The sequence below is a fragment of the Colobus angolensis genome, unplaced genomic scaffold, assembly GCF_000951035.1.
Source record: "Colobus angolensis palliatus isolate OR3802 unplaced genomic scaffold, Cang.pa_1.0 Scaffold49, whole genome shotgun sequence".
Lineage (NCBI taxonomy): Eukaryota > Metazoa > Chordata > Mammalia > Primates > Cercopithecidae > Colobus > Colobus angolensis.
In genome coordinates, this window is record NW_012118376.1 from 5,418,902 (window position 1) to 5,441,568 (window position 22,667).

The 22,667-nt window shown below is 42.0% G+C and overlaps 1 protein-coding gene and 1 long non-coding RNA gene across 2 annotated transcripts in view; one reads left to right on the forward strand and one right to left on the reverse strand.

The window, feature by feature from the left end:
• Positions 1–1,168: 1,168 nt before the first annotated feature.
• On the reverse strand, positions 1,169–2,711 carry MTRNR2L1 (MT-RNR2-like 1). The gene has a single exon (XM_011959258.1). It carries the CDS (start codon positions 1,764–1,766, stop codon positions 1,692–1,694), a length of 75 nt encoding a protein of 24 aa, XP_011814648.1. The 5' UTR covers positions 1,767–2,711; the 3' UTR covers positions 1,169–1,691.
• Positions 2,712–19,528: 16,817 nt separating this feature from the next.
• The window catches only part of LOC105524133, a 170,200-nt gene continuing 167,061 nt past the window's right edge, over positions 19,529–22,667 (forward strand). Inside the window, exon 1 of the long non-coding RNA XR_001003702.1 lies at positions 19,529–19,836. This is a non-coding gene — a long non-coding RNA (uncharacterized LOC105524133). The remainder of the gene's footprint in view (positions 19,837–22,667) is intronic.

Below are 22,667 nucleotides of genomic sequence, written 5' to 3' on the forward strand. Positions count from 1 at the left end.
GTCTCTTCTCTTCAAACTTGAGTTCCTCATTTCAGAAATAAAAGTGTCGAATGTGATATTTCAGGGGCCTTCCAGAGCTGATATTCTGTGATTTCTAGTTATTAATTTGATTGAGTGAAATGTCTTACTGGAAGATTCGAAATTGTGCCTGTCTGGAATCCTAGAGCCCTGGGTCACGGGATGTTCAATCATTCATTCACTCCCTCATGCATCCATCCACTGAAATTTATCAAGTGCTTTCCTAATGCCTGTTCTTAGGTGCTAGATCTGTCAAGATGGATATAACACAGTTGTTACCTGAAGAAACTCAGGGTACATCTGGTGAGGCACAAATACTTTATGAGGCATCTTTTAATAAAGATGAGAACACAAAGGAGGAAATACCTGTGGTAGGTGGGGAAGGTTTTCCCAAGGCAACCAAATGAGAGTCATGAGGGACTGCTCGTGTTAAGAATTTTTGTTCATTTTCTGGTTGATACAAGGGAGTGATCAAAAGTAGTTTCTAAAAGCATCTCACTTCCAAGGAGAGTTCAGGATAAGAAAGTATCCAAGGAATTGTTCATATTCATAACTTGGTGGAATGTGACAGCAGAAATTGAAGGGGCTCCCAAGAAGATTCCATGGGCTTAACAGATAATCATTCCACCTGTCTTGCACTGTTAACTTAACATAGTAACATGCTTTAACATGTCATAGAATTTAATGTCAAATGCTAGGTTTAGGTCCTAATTTTCAATACTGTAAAATAGAATAGATGGCTAAGTTGGATGTGGCTAGAATAAATAAAAGTCCTAGGTTGAGGTTAATTAGGGAGTTGGGTATGGGGAGGGGTGCTCATAGGAGAAGGGCAATGGAGAGAGCTAAGGTTGGGGTGGTAATGTAGAGGGTGATGGTCAATGTTGAGGCTATTAAGGGTTCTTTGGTGAAGAGTTTTATTGCGTCAGCGAAGGGTTGCGATAGTCTATAGGGGCCTACAATGTTAGGTCCTTTGCGCAATTGTATGTAGCCTAGAGTTTTTCATTCAATGAGTGTAAGAAATGCTATGGCAGCTAGTACGGGTATGATAAGAAGTAGGAGGTCGGTTATAGGCATGCTGTTATGAAGAGGAGTTGAACCTCTGGTTGTAAAGTTTTAAGTTTTGTGCAATTACTGGGCTCTGCCATCTTAACAAACCCTGCTCTTGGGCAGGGTGTGTGATATTATATTAGATTGAGAATATATCATCTATAGGGAGAGGGCACTTTGTGAAGTAGGCCCTATTTTTCTTATTCTTTCATACTGGGTGACATATAAAATAGATAGAAACTGACCTGGATTGTTCCAGTCTGAACTCAGATCATGTAGGACTTTAATCGTTGAACAGACAAACCCTTGATAGTGGCTGCACCATTAGGATGTCCTGATCCAACATCGAGGTCGTAAACCCTATTGCCGATATGGACTCTAGAATAGGATTGCGCTGTTATCTAGGGTAACTTGTTCTGTTGGTCAAGTTATTGGGTCAATTGTGCATGGTAATTCACTTTAACTGGTGTAGTCTTAGCATAGGTTGTTCAGAGGTTGGGTTATGCTCCGAGGTCACCCCAACCAAAATTTTTAATGCAGATGCAGTAATTTAAAGCCTGTGGGTTTATATAGTTTTGTTTGCATTAATAAATTAAAGCTCCATAGGGTCTTCTTGTCTTATTATATTATGTCCGCCTCTTCACAGGCAGGTCAATTTCACTGGTTAAAAGTAAGAGACAGTTAAACCCTCGTGGTGCCATTCATACAAGTCCCTATTTAAGGAACAAGTGATTATGCTACCTTTGCACAGTCAGGGTATCGCGACCGCTAAACATATGTCACTGGGCAGGCAGTGCCTCTAATACTGGTAATGCTGGAGGTGATGTTTTTGGTAAACAGGCGGGGTTAGATTTGCTGAGTTCCTTTTACTTTTTTTTTAACCTTTGCTTAAGAGCATGCCTGTGTTGGGTTAACAGTACGAGTAGTAATGGTTATTAGTTATTTATTAATATTAGGCTGTTAATTGTCAGTGAAGTATTCTGGTCTGATGTAGGCTTGGGAAGTGGAGAAAATTATCCATATTACTTATACTAACATTATTGCTTCTATAAAATAATAGATTGGTCCAATGTGATGTGAGGAGTTCAGTGATGTAATTGGGATTTTAGGTGTTCAGGTGTTGAGCTTGAATGCTTTCTTAATTGATGGCTGCTTTTAGGCCAACTATGGAACCTGGGTTTTCTTACTCTCTATATAAGGTCTTTTCCTAGTGTCTAAAGAGCTGTCCCTCTTTAGACTAACAGTTAAATTTACAAGGGGATTAAGTGGTTCTGTAGGTAAATTTAAAGTTGAACTAAGATTCTATCTTGGACAATCAGCTATCACCAGGCTTGGTAGGCTTGTCACCGCGACCCATAAATCTTCTCACTATTTTGCTACATAGATGGGTGTGCTCTTTTAGCTGTTTTGGGGTAGCTCATCTGGTTTTGGGGGTCTTGGCTTTGGTTCTCTTTGTGAAGTTATTTCTAGTTAATTCATTATGCAGAAGGTATAGGGGTATGTCCTTGCTATTTTATGCTTGGTTAATTTTTTCATCTTTCCTTTATGGTACTTTATCTATTGCACTGGGGTAAAATTTCTGTCGCCTATACTTTTGATTGGGTAAATGATTTAGTTGAGGTTCTTTGATAATAATATTGGTTAGGTTTGGGGCTAGAATTGGCTCAAGGTAATCAAATTATATTGAAATCTTCTGGGTGTAAGCCGGGTGCTTTGTGTTAAGCTATACCTTGATCCATCCAAGTGCACTTTCCAGTACACTTACCATGTTACGACTTATCTCCTCTATATAAATATGAAGGGAATTTAGTTAAGTTAATCTTTAAATATACTTGAGGAGGGTGACAGGCGGTGTGTGTGTGTGCTTTATGGCCTTATTCAATTAAGCACTCTGTTCTTAATTTACTGCTAAATCCTCCTTTTCCCTTAGATTTCATAAGGGCTATCGTGAAATTTTCTGGGGTGGAAAATGTAGCCCATTTCTTACCATCTCATGGGCTACACCGTGACCTAACTTTTTTATGTGCGTATTTGTGCTTACTTTGTGGCCTTTACTAGGGTTTGCTGAAGATGGTGGTATATAGGCTGAACAAGAGGTGCTGAGGTGGATTGGGGTTTATCGGCTATAGAACAGGCTCCTCTAGAGGGATGTGAAGCACTGCCAGGTCCTTTGAGTTTTAAGCAATTGCTTGTAGTATTCTGGCGAGTAGTTTTGTTACTTTACCAACTGAAGTTTAGGACTAAGCATAGCGGGGTATCTAATCCAAGTCTGGATCTTAGCTATTGTGTGTTCAGAGATATTAAAGCCACTTTCATAGTTTATTTTATGTCAGCTAGGATTTTTTACAATTGAGATGAAATTTAGCTTTATTGAGAGTAATTCTAAAACACTCTTTACGCTGGTCTCTATTAGCTCAAGTTAATCATATGGCTGCGGTGGCTGGCACGAAATTAACCTACCCTAAGTGTTAGCATAGCTTAAATTTTTGTTTATTGCTAAAGGTTTATCACTGCTGTTTCCCGTGGGGATGTGGCTGAGTGAAGTGTTTTGAGCTGCATTAATGCGTGCTTGATACTTACTTCTTTTGATCATAGCGATTTAGAGGGTGATTTCACTGGAGTGGGGATACTTGCATGTGTAATCTTACTAGAGTTAATAGAAAGGCTAGGACCAAACGTGTCTGTTTATGGGGCAGTGTAGGTCCATCTAGACATTTTCAGTGTCTTGCTTTAGATGAGTTAATTTACATAAACGGGGCCAGATTGGGTTTTAGAGGGCATGTGTGCATGTAGTTGTGAAGTACTGTCTTTGGGGTTGTGGTGGTTTAGGGTACAGATCTAGTAGTGGGCGGGTGTATAGGCTGAGTGAAGTCACTGTAAAGGGGGGAGTTAAATTTGGTAGGCAGCGGAATAAAACTAAAAGAAAAAAGTTGTGCTAGTTGAGGGGTAACTATTAAAGTTGTGTACAGCCAAAAGATAAAAATTTAGGCTCTGGCTGAATTGGATTGAGGCTTTTGTTTTTGGAGTTTGGCAAAGGTGTTTTTTTCTGGGTTGATGAGGTCAGAGATGGGGGGAGGGGACTTGTGGAATTTTATTGTATTTAGTGTGAAAAGCGGTTGTTAGCCTATTTAATAATTATTGTTATGTCCTACAAGCATGAATTAATTAACACCTCGTGGTAGTTATGCACGGCTGGAATATTGAACGTAGGTGCGATCAATAATGGTATGTGCTAGGAATCAAAGATAGATCCTGCGACATGGAATGTGGTGAGACCAGGCCTTCTGCCATGTGGATGCTGGCACAGCCGAGAGATAAAATACCAAACGCATGGAGAGCTCCAGTGACTGGTTAATAGGGTGACAGACCCGTGATCCATCGAGATGTCTTATTTAAGGGGAACATGTGGGTGATCTTAGTTTTATGGCCTTAAGGTAAGAACCAGATACCAGATACAGTTCACTATAGCTACCCACAAGTGTTACGGGCCCGGAACGAGGAGAGTAGCTTGTGCGGCATATTGATTTCATGGAGGATAGTGAGCAAGAAACCACTATCTGAGGCGGGTATCCATGGTGACCAGGATTTGTTTAATACAGATGTGCTATGTCTGATGGACGATAGAATGTGCTATGTACTGTTAAGGAGTTAAAGTACTAGTTGATATCCCTGGGGATAAGGTTTGGCGTTGGAGGTTTGGGGTTATGTTCTATAGTTAGTTAAGCTATTAGAGTTCTCACTTGTAAGCATGTTTTTCAAGCATTGACCACTTATGTATTTGTAGGTGCTATGTACAGTTAAACATTTATAGTACTATATAATATTCATGTTGGCTAGCAGTAATGCACGATATACATAAAATTATGGGGTTAAGGGTAAGACTTTGAACTTAGACCTAGGTCAAATCCCAGTCATATGTAACCTTAGGCTGGTTTCTTAACCTGTCTGAATCCCAATTTATTCTTCCATAAGATGAGAACAATACTGCCTACTTTTTAGGGGTTATGGGAATCAAATAAGCTAATGAAAGTAACATTTTTGGAATTTGTTAGTGCAATGATGCACTTGTACCTGTGATTTTTTTTTTTTTTTTTTTGAGACGGAGTCTCGCTCTGTGCCCAGGCTGGAGTGCAGTGGTGCGATCTCGGCTCACTGCAAGCTCCGTCTCCCGGGTTCACGCCATTCTCCTGCCTCAGCCTCCCGAGTAGCTGGGACTACAGGCGCCTGCCACCACGCCCAGCTAATTTTTTTTATTTTAGCAGAGACGGGGTTTCACCATGTTAGCCAAGATGGTCTCGATCTCCTGACCTCGTGATCTGCCCGTCTCGCCCTCCCAAAGTGCTGTACCTGTGATTTTTAAAACTGACATCTCTCCCCACTAGACTGGGAATTCTGAGAGGGCAACAACTGTGCTTTTACTTCGCCTCCTATCTACGGTGCCTAGCACAGTGCCTGGCTTATGGTAGCAAGTGATGATGGTGATGATGATGATGATGTTGATGTTGATGTTTTCTCGTAAAACATGTTGGATGATGACGAGGGACACCCTTTCAGGGTTTCCTTCTACAATATTTGTGAAAGGACTCAGAAGTCAGATGCAATGGCTCATTCTGTTTATATAGGCCTTGTTTCCAGGTTCTACACTGCCACACAAGGTGTTTCATAGATGTCAGCTGGATCAGGTAAATTCTCATAGACTGTTAGATTCACTGTGTCAGCAGGAAGGGAGTCCTGGAGCCAGCTGGTTCATTTCCCAAGTAAGGTTCAGTCATCTATTAACATCCTTGTAGCTAGCCACTGGATCGTTTGAGTGATACGCTCTCATTTTCTCTGGGGCCAGTCTGTAGGAATTTTCTAAAGCATGGAGTTTGGGAAATGTAGAATATTAAGGCCTGAGTATTCTTCTGCTACTTGGATTAAACATATTCAGATATCTTCCTCTGTCAGATTTGAAAGTTAAAGACACATCTGCATTGGACCATTTCAAAACACAATTTTGGTGTTTTAGGCCTTATTCTCACTAGGATATGCAAAGAGCAATGTCTTTCATAAGCATAATTCTCTGCTTGGCAATTCCTTTCTGAACATGAAAGAAAGTGGCCCTTTCCTGTTTTCTTTCCTCTGAGATTGAACCTTTACCTACACTTTCCTGGGACAATCTCAAGATCACAGTGTCTTACAAAAAACATGAGCTTCAAAGTCAGACAGGTCTCAGTTCCAGTTTGGGCTTTCTGACTTAACTGCAAAAATGTGGACAAGTGACTTAGACTTATTGTGTCTCAGGTTCTTTATCTACAAAATGGAAATTATAATATATACTCCAGAGGGTTATTATAAATGTCAGAAAATCGAGGACATTGTATTTGCCTTAGTTTCTCATACAGAGACTAATATACTTACTTGGAAGGAATACTTGGATAAGGATAAGCCACTTTGGGTAAAAGACGAGACCCCCAAGAGCAAGCTGAGATGCACAATATGATTGACACACTGAATTGCATTAGATAAAAAAGGAGGACTTTATTTAGCTTCTAACTTGGGGCAGGTGGGACAGAAAGGGGGTGGGAGGAGAAACAGTGAGAGGTGGAGGGAGCTGTGTTATTTGATGGGCTCTTTCTGCATTTCTCCAAACATCTCCCTTTCCTACCCACTTGCAAATCTGTAAATTTGATTAAACTCACTGGATTGGTGTGGAAACAAGCAAAGGGGGGCTGGCTTTCCATTTGGGCAGAAAGAAAAGGCAGCAAGTGTGAATGCAGAAACCAGATGCTGAGAGATTAGGCTCTAAAACTCCAGGAATTCATGGAGATTGAGAGGAGGGCTTTGAACTTGCACAGTTTTTTTAGAGTTGGAAAGTTTAAGCCAAGTTTACTAGAGCTCAAGGGACAAGGAAATCCCATCGGATAGCCAGGTTCATGAGGATTTGAGTTAATGTCCCTCAACAATGTACTCCGCAGTGATCACCTAATAATGGGGGCTACTATCTTTGGCTGTGATCAAATCCAAAGTTAAGTAAAGTGTTTGAGTTGAATTGTCCTTTCAGTGTTGGGCTGACTTAAATTGTCCTTTCAATGTTGGGGAGCCCAGACCAAGAAAAGAGATGCAGAAATTAATCACTTTCTTTTCATCCAGACCTTTGCTGGGGAGTATCTGTACCTGAGTCCAGACACCAGCGTTCTTGTTTTTGGTCTCATGATAACTAGTTGTTGAGTTTTTGACATAATCTTCTAAATCTCAGCTTCAGGTTTGGTGTTTATTATATTTTTTAATTGAATTTCCTAACAATGATCTCCAAAGGAGTGTTGTTGTCAGGTTTGAATGGACAGTGGAAGTGCTTTGCCAACTATAAAGTGTCATAGAAGAGTAGCGGTAAGTGTTATCCTGGCCTCCCTGGCCACACCCTGTGAGCCGCAAAAGGACATGAACTCGCTATCTACTCAAGACTGTATCTCTTTGCCAAAGATGGTGCCTAACACAAAGAAAGTACTGAAAAAGTATTTGTTGAGTGAATAAATGACAATGTACCCCACGTTTCTATTTTAAAATAACCACGTGATAATGGACTCTTTGGCACTGTCTCCGTAGCATCTATGCTGACACTCCCGTGTTCCTCTGACTCCCCACTTCCATTTTCTCCCCTTTAGCCAATGACCTTGTCCACTGCCTTATGGAACACTTAAAAACTAGTTATTGCCATTCTTCCTCTTGAACCAACTGCACCTGCAGTTTCTATTTCTTATTCACAAACCCAAGCAATCTGGTTTCTACCCTGGCACTTGACTAAAATGATTCCCAACAGTTGATGCACATTCACTGATTGGAAAGTCGGTGACCTTTTCTCAGATCTTATTCTCCTTCACATCCTTGCAACATGAAAGACACTCTGCTCGCATCTACTGCTGGAAGTGTCATCCCTTGGCTCTTAGACTTTACCACCCCCAGTCTTCTCATGCCCTTCTGACCATATAAGTCGCATATCCTTGCTGGCTTTCTTTCCTTTCTCTATACATCCCCACCAGTGGGCCAAATATGCATTCCCTGCTTACCTGCTCTCCAATGGGCTCCACCCTTTCAGTCTGTCCAACATATGCCATTCTCTGGGCACCAGTGGCTGCACTGGTGCCTTCTTGCCTAGACACCTGCTTCCCATGAGCTCCAACTCACTGCTTGATTCTTCAGCGAGGGCATTCTGTATTCTTGGTGCTTGGGATCCACCACCACCCACTGTTAGCCTGGGCAGATCCCCCCTTCACGAAGCTGGTGGGCAGGAGCTGATGTCCCTTCCTCAATCTCCTGCCTCGTGGAATCCATAGCAACATCCTCTGGGATCTCTGTGCAGATGATCCGCAGACCTGTTTCTCTGGCTTTCACTTTACCCTCAGACAGCAGCTCTGTGGCTTCCTAGCTATTTCCACATGAAGCTCCTGCCACTCTCTCAGACCCAACGGTACTAGAATCACATCCACTTTCTCACCTAACCTGGAGTCACTTTCTTCACAATCAGTAACACCACCATTTGCCCCAGTTTTTCAAGTTTGTCTTTGGTTCTGGTTTTTAATTTCATCTTTGATTCCTCCTGCTACTTCTATTTCTGCCCACTCTATTTGATTATACTAAAATAATTTGTTGCCTCTTCTCCATAATGTCCTTTACACTTTTCTGTCTTTCCATTCCCATGCCATTTACATTCCAACTCCAATTTAGTTCATCATCTCTAGTCTGAATGAATACCGTATTCCCCAACCCATCAGGAGAGGGTAAGGTTTGGTTCTGCATTTGGAGTTGGGTTGCCTGGGTTTGTGTCAAGGCCTTGCTGTTTCTTACTGTATATTAAAGGGCTTGTCCTGGTCCCAAACCCCTGGCTACAAGTGCATGGCCTGCTCCCTTTTGCTGCTGGAATCCTAATCTTCCTTTATGGCTCAGTTTGCCTCCCCTTTTCCACTCAGCTTCCCTGACCCAGCTAGCTCACATTGCTTTCATGCTCCTCTGAAACACATTGGTACTTGGGTATTAACACTACCATGTGCTAGTTAGAAAACTTCTATCAGACCAGATTAATTCATTTAGCAAATGTTTACCGAGCTCTTTCCTAGGGACTGGGAAAATACTGTGGAACAGGGCACATAAGAAAGCTTATATTCTAATTGTGTGTGTGTGTCTGTGTGTGTGTCTATGAGAGAGGTAGTTAACAATCACATAAGTATGTAAGCAATCAAGAAGGTATCTAGTGATAAATGCTATGATGAAGATTCAACACTGATGGACTTGAAAGTGTTTGATGGTCTATTTTGAGTTAGCTGTGCAGAAAAGGATTTTCCAAAGAGGGAACATTTAAACTGAGATGTGAGTCATAAGATGTGTCAGCCCTGGGAAGATCTGGGGAAAGAATTTTCTAGGTAAAGAGGATAGAAAGTTGAATGCCTCAAGAATAGAAGAAGCTTAGTGGTTGCAAGAAGAGAAAAAAGGCCTGTTGCCTATGGGGATGAGGAAGGGCGGTTGAGAGAGGTGGTCCCAAGGGCGGGGAAACCTCAGATCAGGCACAGCCTTGTAGCCTCAGGTAGAAGGTTTTATTATTATTATTATTTATTATTATTGTTTTTTGAGACAGAGTTTTGCTCTTGTCACCCAGGCTGGAGTGCAGTGGTGTAGCCTTGGTTCACTGCAACCTCTGCCTCCGGGTTCAAGTGATTCTCCTGCCTCAGCCTCCTGTGTAGCTGGGATTACGGGCATCCGCCACCACAACTGATTAACTTTTGTAGTTTTAAAAGAGAGAGTTCCACGATATTGGCCGTTGCTCTCGAACTCTTGACCTCAGGTGATCCACCCTCCTGGGCCTCCCAAAGTGTTGGGATTACAGGCATGAGCCACCGTGCCTGGCCAGCAGAAGGTTTTAGATTTAAGTTTAGGTGTGACAGGAAGACATTTGAGGATTTTCAGCCAAACAATGATATGATTTAACTTTAAAAATATCACTCTGGGCCGGGCGCGATGGCTCAAGCCTGTAATCCCAGCACTTTGGGAGGCCGAGACGGGTGGATCACGAGGTCAGGAGATCGAGACCATCCTGGCTAACACAGTGAAACCCCGTCTCTACTAAAAAAAATACAAAAAACTAGCCGGGCGAAGTGGCGGGCGCCTGTAGTCCCAGCTACTCGGGAGGCTGAGGCAGGAGAATGGCGTAAGCCCGGGAGGCGGAGCTTGCAGTGAGCTGAGATCCGGCCACTGCACTCCAGACTGGGCGACAGAGTGAGACTCTGTCTCAAAAAAAAAAAAAAAAAAAAAAAAAAAAAATCACTCTGTCTGCTATGTGGATAAATAGTGGTGGATCAACCAAGTGGAGACAGAGAGCCTAGTGAGGAGGCTATTGCAACGGTCTGAGTGAGTGATGGTGGTGAGTGCAGAGAGAGAGAGAGAAGGGTGCAAATTGGGGTATGTTTGGGAGACAAAGATGGCGGTCCTGGTTGAGTGATTGATGTAGTTGTTGGGAGGTCTTGGTCTTGGCTTGGGAAGTCGGGTGGTAAATATTGCTGTTTACTGAAGTGAAAGTGGCAGAAGCCTGACAGGGGCATAGGTTAAAGTGTTTTAGAGGAAAGAAAAGTCAGTAGGAGTTGGATGGCCTCATAGTGACTTCATAGAGCGAGTGAGACAAACTGAGCCTTGAAGAAGAATTAGGAGAACAGTGAAAGGGATGGCTCGAGATCCTGGGAAAACCAGGGTTTGTTTTGGACATGTTAAAGTTCAAGGTGTCTACTAGACATCTAAGTGGGGATGGCGTCTGAAATGTTTTTATTCACCTTTTTTATGTGCACATTTCTTGCTTTGCAACCTAGACAGCAAGCAACTCAGGGTCAGGGATCATGTCTAATATATTTTGCATCTCTCACAGTGCTAGGGAAAAGCCCTACGTACAGCAGGCCCTCATTAGATTGGAATGAATGGATATATTTGATCAGTGGGAAAAGTAAGGAATAAGGATGACTAAAGATGCCAAAACTAAGCCTTTTCTAATTAGCTCCAATAATCTTTTTGAACTCAAACTTCATTAGACTCTAGCAATTTTTCAGCCCATGTTGCAAGAGAGTTAGTATTGGGGAAGAGGGAACCCTAAAGAACTTGGAGTCCAAATGTCACTGCAGAGGGACTTCTGTTACAATTTTGACCCTCTCCAAAACCTCAGACTTCCAAACAATGGCCTTTTCTGTTAACAATTGTGCTGGGTCTATGCTTTCTGACTTGTCTTCTTGCCTGTGATGGCACCCCAGGTTCTGCTCCCTGCGGGGCTCCTCTAATACCCCTCCCCTCACTGATCCCCAGTCTCCATTGCCTGAGGAACTCTCTTTCTTTATCAAAAGCATGTCATCAGAAACCTATTCAGCACCCTGCTGTGGATTAGGGAGATAGACATGCTTCTGGCCTCAAGATTTCTGACAATTCTTAGAATCTTTCTGCAGAAATTGTCATGGCGCACTCATTTCCATCACCATCTTCAGAGGGTTGGGGATGTGACAGTGAGGACATGGTTCAGGCTCTGCAGCATGTGCCGGGATATGGGTGTTAACCAAAAGCAATGCACATCTCCCGGGCTTTCTGCGTTTCAGTGAAGTGGCTGAGAGACAATGCTTGGGAATCACACAGAGCAGGCTCTGAATCCTGACTAGTACTTTCCAGCTGTTTTTCTAGACCTCAGTTTCTTCATTTGGATTGTAGGCTTTTAAAGATCTACTTTGCAGTGTTGTCAGTTATAAATGAACAAATGTATGTAGGGTCACAGTGGCTGACACAGTCAGCATTCAATAAATGGTAACTCCTGCTGTTATTAGTATAATTATTTGAGACAGAGTCTTGCTCTGTCACCCAGGCTGGAGCACAGTTGTGCGATCTCAGCTGACCGCAACCTTCACCTCCTGAGTAGCTGGGACTACAGGCGTGCGCCACCACACCCAGGTAATTTTTTGTAGTTTTAATAGAGACAGGGTTTCACTATGTTGGCCAGGCTGATCTTGAACTCTTGGCCTCTCAAGTGATCCACCTGCCTTGCCCTCCCAAAGTGCTGGGATTATAGATGTGAGCCACCGCACCCAGCCTCCTGCTGTTAATAAAACTGGACACACCATGTAGAACACTAACAAGGGGCTGAAAACAGACACAGATACAGCGAGAAAGTGCTGATAAAAATCTTTTAGTTATGAGAGAGGACAAAACAGAAAAAGGAAGAGTTGTTGCAAATGTAGGTGGTGAATGCACACATGGAAACCTGAAGGCTACGTTATCAGCCTGATTCAATTCATGGGGACCTGATAAGGGAAAGGTAATATTTCCTGGAACTCACTCCATCAAGAACACGAAGATTTTATGACTTCTTCCAGATATGCACAAAGCCAACAACACAGTAGATTATCTTTCCCAAATCCCTTCTTTAGAAAGCTTTGCAGGTAAGGACAGCATCTCTATGTAAAAATCCACTCCAGGGGGTCACTGACTGCCTCTGGGGTCAGGAAGTGGCTCTCTGAAGAGCTTGCTGGGCTTTGTGGTTGGATGCCGGGGCTGAGGATTGCATTAAGTTCTTCGAATAAACCTGTAGTTTGGCAAAAAGGCTTTCCTCCTGGGCAGCTGAATAATTTTTAGATGATCCAGCTGGCACGTCATGGAAACACGCTAATGAGTCAGGAGTGATCTAAGGCTCCCACCTCACCCCACAACCCCTCCTTGCTCAAGGGTAGAGAATTTCCAGGGAAGCCAGTGAAAGATTTATGAGACTAATCCCGGAAATATTTCTTCCCCATCTATTCTTCTCAGCAGGAGTGCCAGCAGCCCTGGCTTTGGGGTGTGAGGGGTAGAGAGGGCAAATTAGAAGGGGACAAGAATGCTGACTTCTGCCTTCAAGTGCTGGAGAAATCAGCGACTACAGAAACCACCTAATTAGGGTTCCACTGTCAATAAAATATTCAGGTCTTTTTTGGAACGGGACTGCCTGCAGGCACCACAGAGCTTCATGGATGAATTTGAGGAGGCTTGGAGCATTGTGGCTTGTGGAGTATGGAGTGGAGGAAAGCTTGTTTCAACTCTGGGCTGGGAGGAGTCTGACAAATGAGCTCCTCTTACTTTACAGGGATGAGGGGGAGGAGGCTGCAGGGATTTAGTGGTGTAGGGCAGTGTCTCCCATCACCCATCACCCGTGAACTTCCCTCTCCACGCCCTGCATGTGCTACCTCTTCTTTGGGTGGGTTGACCTCTCCATGATGTCCTGGCCTGGAGGGCTATCCTGTCTTTCCTATAACACCAGGCTCCTTTTATAGAAAAGCGAGGGCATGGGAGTTGGGTCACTGGAGAATATCTATAACAGGGTGCTACTCTTTGGTTAAAAAAAAAGTTCCTGTGTGCACTCAAAATATGATTTTAAAAAATATATAAAAGGTAAAATGGAGTAACAAAATTCAATCCTTCTGGCTCAGTTTCAGTCACGCATGGGCAAAGGGAACAGAACTATCAGGCATGATCATTTGCCACAGCTTTCCCATTTTCTGTTTAGAAAAATATTTTAGTTGTAAAGGTTGGGAAAAGTAGGCTATTTGAGTTTCGCCTCTTATGTCTTCCCCCACCCTGTTTTCTGTAAAGACACTGCTAGAAATGGCCAAAAAGGATGTAAACACTGGAAGAGGCTTCAGGCGCCAGCAGAACCTGCTGGAGAGTAATGAAGAGAGGCATAAACTACAGGAAAGGCCCTTCTCTTGATTAACACGTATTCCATTCAGCATCACCTTTCCTCATTGTTTCAGGTAGCCTCAGTCCTAAGATGGAGAGACCTTCTAGTCTCTGAGGAGAATGATCCTGGGCTAACCTTCAGTTTGGACTTCCCTCAGACCCTCAATGGCTGCTGCCACCTGGGCACAAGAATGGCCTTCCTACCTGTGTCCTCTACCCAAAGCTTTCCAAACACAGATGTACTATTTAATATAGGTAAAAGGGAACTTTTTTTTTTTTTTTGGAGACAGGGTCTTGCTTTGTCACCCAGGCTGAAGTGCCTCAATACAATCACGACTTACTGCAGCCTCAACCTCCGAGCTCAAGCAATCCTCTCATCTCAGCCTTCTGAGTCGCTAGGACCACAGGTGTGCACCATCATGGTTGGCTAATTTTTAAATTTTTTGTGGAGATGAGTTCTCCCTATGTTGCCCAGGCTCGTCTTGAATTCCTGGGCTCAAATGATTCTCCCACCACAGCCTCCCAAAGTGTTAGGATTGTAGGCATGAGCCACTCCCCATCTGGGGACTTTTAATAGTATAATTTTGTGTAACTACTGACAGTCTTGGTAGCAGAAAGGGCAACCATGCCATTTCCCTTCAAGAAATTTCCAAATGGTCTCTGAAGATCTCAGAAGTCAGACTCTCATTTTTGCTAAGAAAAGGAGGTTACCTAGCTAACTCCACCACTGCATTAGGTATGTAAATTTTGAGTACATCCATTTTTTTTTGTACATCTTTTTTGAGTATAACTTAGTACACTAAGTTATAAATGGACTGGACTTGAAAATATTCAAATTTTAACCAAATATTTAAGAAAACTCCAATTTGACTACAGGCTTCAGGTCCTTAGCATATGTTCCAGATTTCTGGGATAGTCCCAATTCCAAATATTAAGTATTGTGGTCAGACAAGTATTTTGGTTCAGGAAGTATGAAGTCTGCCTCAGGGAAAGAGGTAGGTGGTTCATCATAGCCCTCGTTTGCATTTTATAGTTTGCTTATATGGAGAGCAGATCTTTGGGCAGCTTTCCAAAACACCGGCATCTGAATTATCTGTTTAAAATTATGAAAAATATCAAGTCATCCAATGTCAGGACTATTTTCAGTTTCCTGTCCCTATATTCAACCTGAGCCCAAACACAATCTATTTAATAAACCATTTCTCCCTACCTGGCTAGCCCTAGAGATGAACAATTGTCACTAATCCAGGGAAGATTCCATTCAACATGTATTCACTCATAGCCAGGTATGCCCTGGGTTCTGTATGAGGTGAAATATGTTACAGCAAAATACTTCTCCTTTCAAAACCAGAAATAATAATCATTAATAAACTTCTGATAAGGGTTTGTCCCACACTGTCAGTTTATCTTTTGGAGGAAGATCAAAATGAATTCACCATAGAGAACTGGAGGCAAACGGCACAGGCTCAAGATTTGACTGTGAGAACAAAACTTTTAATTAGGAGTTTTGAATTCTTCTCATGAGATCTGCAGGATTCCAAACCTTATCAACACTTGGGAAAATCCAGTGGATTTTTTTTTTTTTAATAACCCCATGTTCTATGCTAACAGGAAACAGAAAAAGCCTGCTTTTTTTTTTTTTTTTTTAATTTGAAACTGGTTCTGTTGTAAATTAGGATGACACCACTAAACAGCTTCAGATATAAATTACTGTCAATGATTTTTTTCCCTTTCATCCAGAACCAGAGCTTGTATTTCCTGTTGATAAAAGGAAAAAAAAAAAAAAAAGGCACTGTGTTTACCAACCTCCCTGATCTAGCCAATCCCTCTGGCCTCTGTCTTTCAAACGAATGTGGAGTTTGCCTGAATCTGAGGCAGTTTAGAAGCGGATCTCTAGACCACCCACTTTCAGGATCTATAAGATGGTGCTGGAGTTAGGCTGAGCTGAGGCACTAATGCAAGCTCATGGGTTGGACCAGAGGTTCTCTCGACTCCATCACAAAAAGTATTTTACAAATATCTTCTTGCTAGTGTCCTCCAGTGGAGGGGCTGACTCCAGGGCCCCGGCTGCTGACACAGGTTGAATCAATCTACTTGCATGTGTGGAGGAGCCTCTTTTTAAGTTTCCTGGCTTCTTGACAGACACAAAATGTATTTAGGCATCTTCATTTTTTATAAAGTGGGATAATAATGCCGAACATCCTTCCATCCATTACCTATTATGTCTTTCTACTAGGAAAACTGCCTTGAAGTCAGAGACGCTCCACATTTTCTGGTGAAGCACTGGTGCTGATTTTACTAAGTCCTAGAATCATAGAATAGTCAGTCTGGATCCTTGTTTTCAGTTCTTTTATTTGACTGATGTGGCAACCATGGTCTAGAGCGCTATGAGGACTTCCCTGAAGTGATAGTGCTACTGCTTATTTATTTACTAATTTATTCTTGCAAGAATTTTTTCACATCTGCTATACGCTGGGCATTGTGACAGAAAGAACCTCCGTCCTTAAGGAGCTTACAGTGTGTTCTGGAAGATTGCAGATAAGAAAATAAACATTACAGCCAGGCACTGTGGCTCATGCCTGTAATCCCAGTACTTTGGAAGGCCAAGGTGGGAGGATTACCTGAGGTCAGGACTTCAAGACCAGCCTGGCCAACATGGTGAAACCCTGTCTCTATTAAAAATATAAAAATTAGCTGGGCATTGTTGCGGGCACCTGTAATCCCAGCTACTCAGGAGAATCGCTTGAACCTGGGAGGCAGAGGTTGCAGTGAGCCAAGATCGTGGCATTGCACTCCAGCCTGGGGAACAGAGCAAGACTCTGTCAAAAAAAAAAAAAAAAATTACAAACAGTGATATACTTCATGAATGAAACAGGTAGGCTACTCTTGTAGAGAAAGGATGGGTGAGTGGTCAGAAGGGCCTCTTGGGCAGAGTTGTCAGGATACGTCTTTGGGAGATTAGGTTTTAGGCAGTGGGAAGAGGAAACGGGGGGTGTGTTGAGAGTACATTGCTGACAGAAGGAGGCAGGGGAGTTATGGTAAAGAAATGAAGACAACCACAGGCCTTGATTCTCTGGCAGAAATCCTCTTCAGATTTCAAGTGAATATCACTAGATCTTGAATGACCAGTGAGGTTTATTAGTAGATGTCATCCTAAACTGCTCTTTTTTCTTTCATCTATCACAGTGGAAATAATATAAAGACTACACCAAGTGAGGTTTTAGATAAAAAATCTTATTCCATTACATTCTGATATAGAGAAGAGATGATGTTTACACCACCAGCTCGTTGGGTTCTAATAGAGATAAATAAGCCCTGAGTACGAGATATGCACAAGGATAACTCAACACAGCCCAACTCCTGATTGCCCCTCCTCAGCTAGAAATGGACTTGCCTTTGGCTGGGTGCGGTGGCTCACACCAGTAATTCTAGCACTTATGGAGACCTAGGCAGGTGGATTGCTTGAGGTCAGGAGTTTGAGACCAGCCTAGCCAATGTGGGAAAACCCCATCTCTACTAAAAACACAAAAATTAACTGGATGAGGTGGTGCGTGCCTGTAATCCCAGCTACTCAGGAGGTTGAGGCATGAGAATTGCTTGAACCCGGGAGGCAGAGGCTGCAGTGAGCTGAGAACGTGCCACTGCACTCCAGCATGGGTGACAGAGTGAGACTCTGTCTCAAAAAAAAAAAACCAAAAAACAAAAAACAAAACAAAAACAAAAACAGAAATAGACTTGCCTTCCATCTGGCTCTGGGTCTCCCCAGTGGCACTTAGGACAATCTAGTTTTTCTGCATCCATCTGTCCTCTATGGTGTCTTGTAAGTTCCTTGAGAGCAGGGATGAGTTGAACTCATCCACCAGCAAACCCAACACCCAGCATATTGCCATGCTCATGAAGACTGCTCAGTGAATGGTTGAATAGTTGATCTAGAAATACTTAATGTTTAGGAAGATGGGATGCTGGAAAAACAGGGCCATTTTTCCCTTTTATGGCTTTTGCACAGTGCTTGTTATAGGGAGCCCATAATTATTACTGTTATTACCAATAACTGAAAAAAGGCTATTATAGGATCCTTGCTTAGTTCCTTTGATGAGGCCATTGGCTCAGTGACAAGAATATTACTGAGGATGGAGAAACAAACATTGAGCTGTTTAGCAGAACTTGCAGCAGAGCGATCATTGCATCATCCTGCTGCGATGTGAAGTAATGTCTGAGCCTTCAGTTCCCAGTGTAGGGCAGCTCGGTCTGTGCTCCCAGTTCAGACAGCAACATAAACCCTGCATCCTGTCTCCTGACCCTTGCTCTAGAGGCTCCAGGCCAGTCCCACAAGAGGCAGCTTGGCAGCCAGGCCCATCAGGAAGTACATGCAGCCCTAGGAGGGTCTCACAAGTACACATCAACACTGTGTTTGCCACGGAAAGTTTGGAGGAAAGACTGTCATCCCTCAGTGAAATCCTTTCCTCTAATTCTCCGCTCCTGTCCTGCTTGCAAGCAAAGGAGAACAGCACAAGGAAATTGGGAACTGCATTGTTCTGGTGCCATCTACGCAAATGAAAAACAATATAAATATTTCACACAAATCCCAGGTCAAATTCCTGTGTATACCAAAGCAGAGAAATTTCTCTGAAATGATGGTTGTGGATAGTAGTACAAACGATGAGAGAAATTTGGAGTAGAACCCAGAGCCAGTCTGTCCCTGCATGATGGGTACCAGGGGAGATCCCTCCTACTGTATTACCGTTCTGCAGTCACACTACTTCCTTATTAGAAAAACGCTTTCTCAGTGCGAGGCAAAAGGTTTAAACTCTCCAGAATCTAAGCTGACAATGGGATGTTGTTGCAGGTCAGAAGTGACAGATAAAAACAAAGATAATAAAAAGGATCAATGCCCCTAATTTGTTGATTGGCTCTCTGCCCCAGCTAACCACTCAGTCAACGCCCAGGGAAACTGGGCCACAGTTAGCTGGGCATTTGGGCCAGAGGCACTAACAGGTGCTTATTGTTTAGTAGTGGATTCCTGGCTGGGCATGGTGGCTCATGCCTGTAATCCCAGCACTTTGGGAGGTGGAGGTGGGCAGATTGACTGAGGTCAGGAGTTCAAGACCAGTCTGGCCAACATGGTGAAACCCTGTCTCTACTAAAAATACAAAAAATTTAGCTGCATATGGTGGCATGCGCCTGTAATCCCAGCTACTTGGGAGGCTGAGGCAGGGGAATTGCTTGAACCAGGGAGGCGGAGGTTGCAGTGAGCCGAGATCATGCCACCGCACTCCAGCCTGGGTGACAAGAGTGAAACTGTCTCAAAAAAAAAAAAAAGTGGATTCCTGAGAAGCCCAGTGTGCTGCTTACCTGTTGTCCCAGCTACCTGGGAGGCTGAGGGAGGATCCACTGAGCCTAGGAGTTTGAGTCCAGCCTAGGTGACATAGATTCTGTCTCTAAAAAGGAAAAAAAATTTTTTAATTGTTGGATTCCTATGTCCATAAGGAAGACTTCAGGAATGGCAAGCTTCCCTCCTAATTTGGCTCCTCCTGAAGACACAGTATGACCTGGTTTACTTTGGGTTTAACACCCTATAATTACTGTCAGATGAAGAGAGAGAAAGATGCACTGTATTTCTTACTAGTTTCTTTTTCCTTTATTTTTACCTAAAACATAAGCTGAAAAGCAGCAGAAAAAGAAAGAGCCAAATTCAGGTAAGAAAGACCCAGTACTTCAGACTAGCAGTGGGGCAAAACCCCCACGGTTAAAAAGGGATACTAGTTTATTGTGTTTGAGGTTGGAATCACCAAGAGACCAATTAACACCTTATTTTTAGGATTAGCCATTCTGGTATTTGCAGATAGTTTCTTAAGCAGGACTGTTCGGAGTTCACACTGTAGGAGTAACTGAAGTGTTGATAAAAGAGATTCCAGAACAAATAAAGATTTCTACAGTAAAAGCTGGGGAGGTGTGTAGGGCTCCAGTCTTTGGGTTCACAGCTTGGCTCTACATTCATTGCTGGAGGAATCCAAGCCTCACAAAAGACCGCTTTTAAAGAAAAAACTCTTTTTTTCTTAAAAGAACTAGGTAAGTCTAGTTTTTCTCGGAAGTTTGTTTCATTACATGTCTCTGTTACCACCATGCATACAGTTCTGGGGGCCTGCATCTCCCAGGATTTGTAGCTTTCAGCTGAACTGAAAGTTTCTAACTTGGGAATCAAATCTTTGTTGTTGTTCTTGCTTGCAACTCGTTATTTTAAATTGCTTGCATAATTGCCAAGGTAATTTGCATTTAGAAGAGATCGACTGCATTCTCTTTACCCATCCTTTGCTGTATTCATTTGGTAAGCTTTTAAAGAATATGTTTTGTAACCGGAAAGGTGGAGATCAGATATTGAGGGTCAATTTGGTGTCTCACTCAGAACCTGCCTCTCTGCAGCATTAATGCTGTCTCCAAGCAGAAATCATAATGGTGGTTTTTCTATGCTGTACTTTCCCACTGCCATCTCCTGGGGAAATAAGGCGGGGGGCTTCTTTCGAAGAACCTGTAAAGATTAGGTTAATTACTGACCCACAATCCCATTATGTGAACTCATAGAGCCAAAGAACATTAAAGCTGGCAGAGAATAATTTAACCGTATTTTATAGGTGAGGAAACTTGGGCCCAGAGAGGAAAAATAATCCCCCCACTTCTCCCGAAGTCTCAAAGCTAATTACCAGCTGAACTGGAACAGAAACCAGGTCTTTTGATTTCTAGATTAGGATTCAACAAGTATTTAACTCATTAATTAGAATTGTCATAGTTCCAACCTGGATGTCTTTCAGAATGGGTGGCTCAATTTTTATGTTTGCTGTTAAGATTCCCTCAGGGCTGCCTGGCTAATTTTACTATTATTTTGATTTTACTAAGTCAACATTTCAGATATTTGCAGTCTTCCCATCATCTGTGTCAGAACTATCTGTTAAAAATGCCAATCCCTAGCCTTTTCCAATCTTCAGAATCCGAGTCTCTTAGAGTGCCCCCAGGATCTGCATCTTAATAAGCTTCCTTGGAAGAGTCCAAGGCACTTGAGAACCATTTTACTTGGCTCAAAGTCAAGTAAGTTAATGTATTTTGTTGATTTAAAATGTTAACATTTTGGAAATCAGGTGGCACCTTCTCATCAATGGTTAAATAAGAAAAAAGTTGTTTTTTACATAAATGTTGTATCTGATAATCAATAGGAACTTAAGAGTTGAGGCCATGTTAAATTTCTCTTTTAAATCCTTTAGTTACTAAAAAGCAAAAACTTAAATTTGTATCTGAATTCAATTTCATGGCATTTGATTCTTTAGTGCTTAAGTTCTTCTTTAGTAGCAAAGAAAAAAATATTGGGAAATTTAATTTTTTCAGGCCATGGGCAGCCTTTAGTGAACTGTTACCTCCAAGACTCAAGTCCTAGCCTACAGATTTTTCACGACTGTTCATTATAAGACTCTGGCTTCTATTTTATAGTTTTTATGTTCTGAGATTACCTCTAAATTTTCATGTATATTTATTGTAAAATTTCTAACAAAATCTAGAATGATTAACTATCTCTATATTCCTGAAAGGGTTAAGGAACTTACCATGCATTTTCTATTCATTGAATACCACTCCCATAGTATTACTATCTAGGTTTTTAGATTTGTCTTTTAAAAACACACATTAGTTACTTAAAGTAAATGGTTAATCATATTTATCAATGATTTCTCAATTTTGGGACTTAGCATGTGAGTGATGACACACTTAGTCTTTTTGCTTGAAAATGATTTATTTTACTCTCCTGTGAATGATAGTTTACCTGGGTATAGAAGTCTTGGTTGATAATTGGCTGTGAAAAGATTCTTCTGCTGTTCTCTGGCATCCATTGCAGATGAGAGTCTAACTGTCTTTTCCTTGCAGGTCAGCTGTCTTTTTGCTTTGGAAGCTTTCAAGATTTTCTCTCTACCGTCAATGTTCAGTAGTTTCACTGAAAAATGTTTCCTGTTATAGGTTCATTACTATGTATTCTTTTTGGCACTCGGTGTATGTAACCTTTTCTTCTGAGAACATATATCATTTTCTTCCACCTGAAAAGTTCATAGTATCTCTTTGACTATTGATTCACAGATATTTTCCTCTATTTTATTCTTGAACTCCTATTAGACATATATTAGATCTTTTCAATATGTCTTCCACATCTCTTAATTGCTATTTCCTGGTTTTTCCCCTTCCTTAACTCTTTATTGCTGCATTCTGGGTAAGCTCCTCTATATAACCTTCTAATGTATTAATTCTCTGTCTTGTTATATCCAAGACAGAGTTAATCCTGTTTATTGAGTTTTTCACTCAAATACTGTGGTTTTTATTACCAGAATTTCCAACTTGTCCCTTTTCATATCAGCCTGCTCTTGTTTCATTTTTTACTTGTTTTCTTTCACAATTTACTATTCATTTCTATGAATATTCCTCCTTTCTTTTTCTCCTTGATGGTTCTAACAATCCCTATTTTATTTTATTTTTATTTTTCTGCGACAGGGTCTTATTCCAGTTGCCCAGGTTGGTGTGCAGTGATGCAATCTTGGCTCACTGCGGCCTCCACTTCCCTGGCTCAGGGGATTCTCTCACTTCAGCCTCCTGAGTAGCTGGGACTACAGGTGCATGTCACCACACCTGGCTAATTTTTTGTACTTTTAGTAGAGATGGGGTTTTGCCATGTTGCCCAGGCTACAATCCCTATTGTAATTTCACTTTCAGATTCTGCTGTTACAGGCATATCTCAGAGACACTGTGGGTTCATTTTCAGTACAATGCAATAAAGCAAATATCACAATAAAGTTAGTCACACAAATTTTTTGGTTTCCCAGTGCATATAGAAGTTATGTTTATACTGTTCTATAGTCTAAGTATGCAATAGC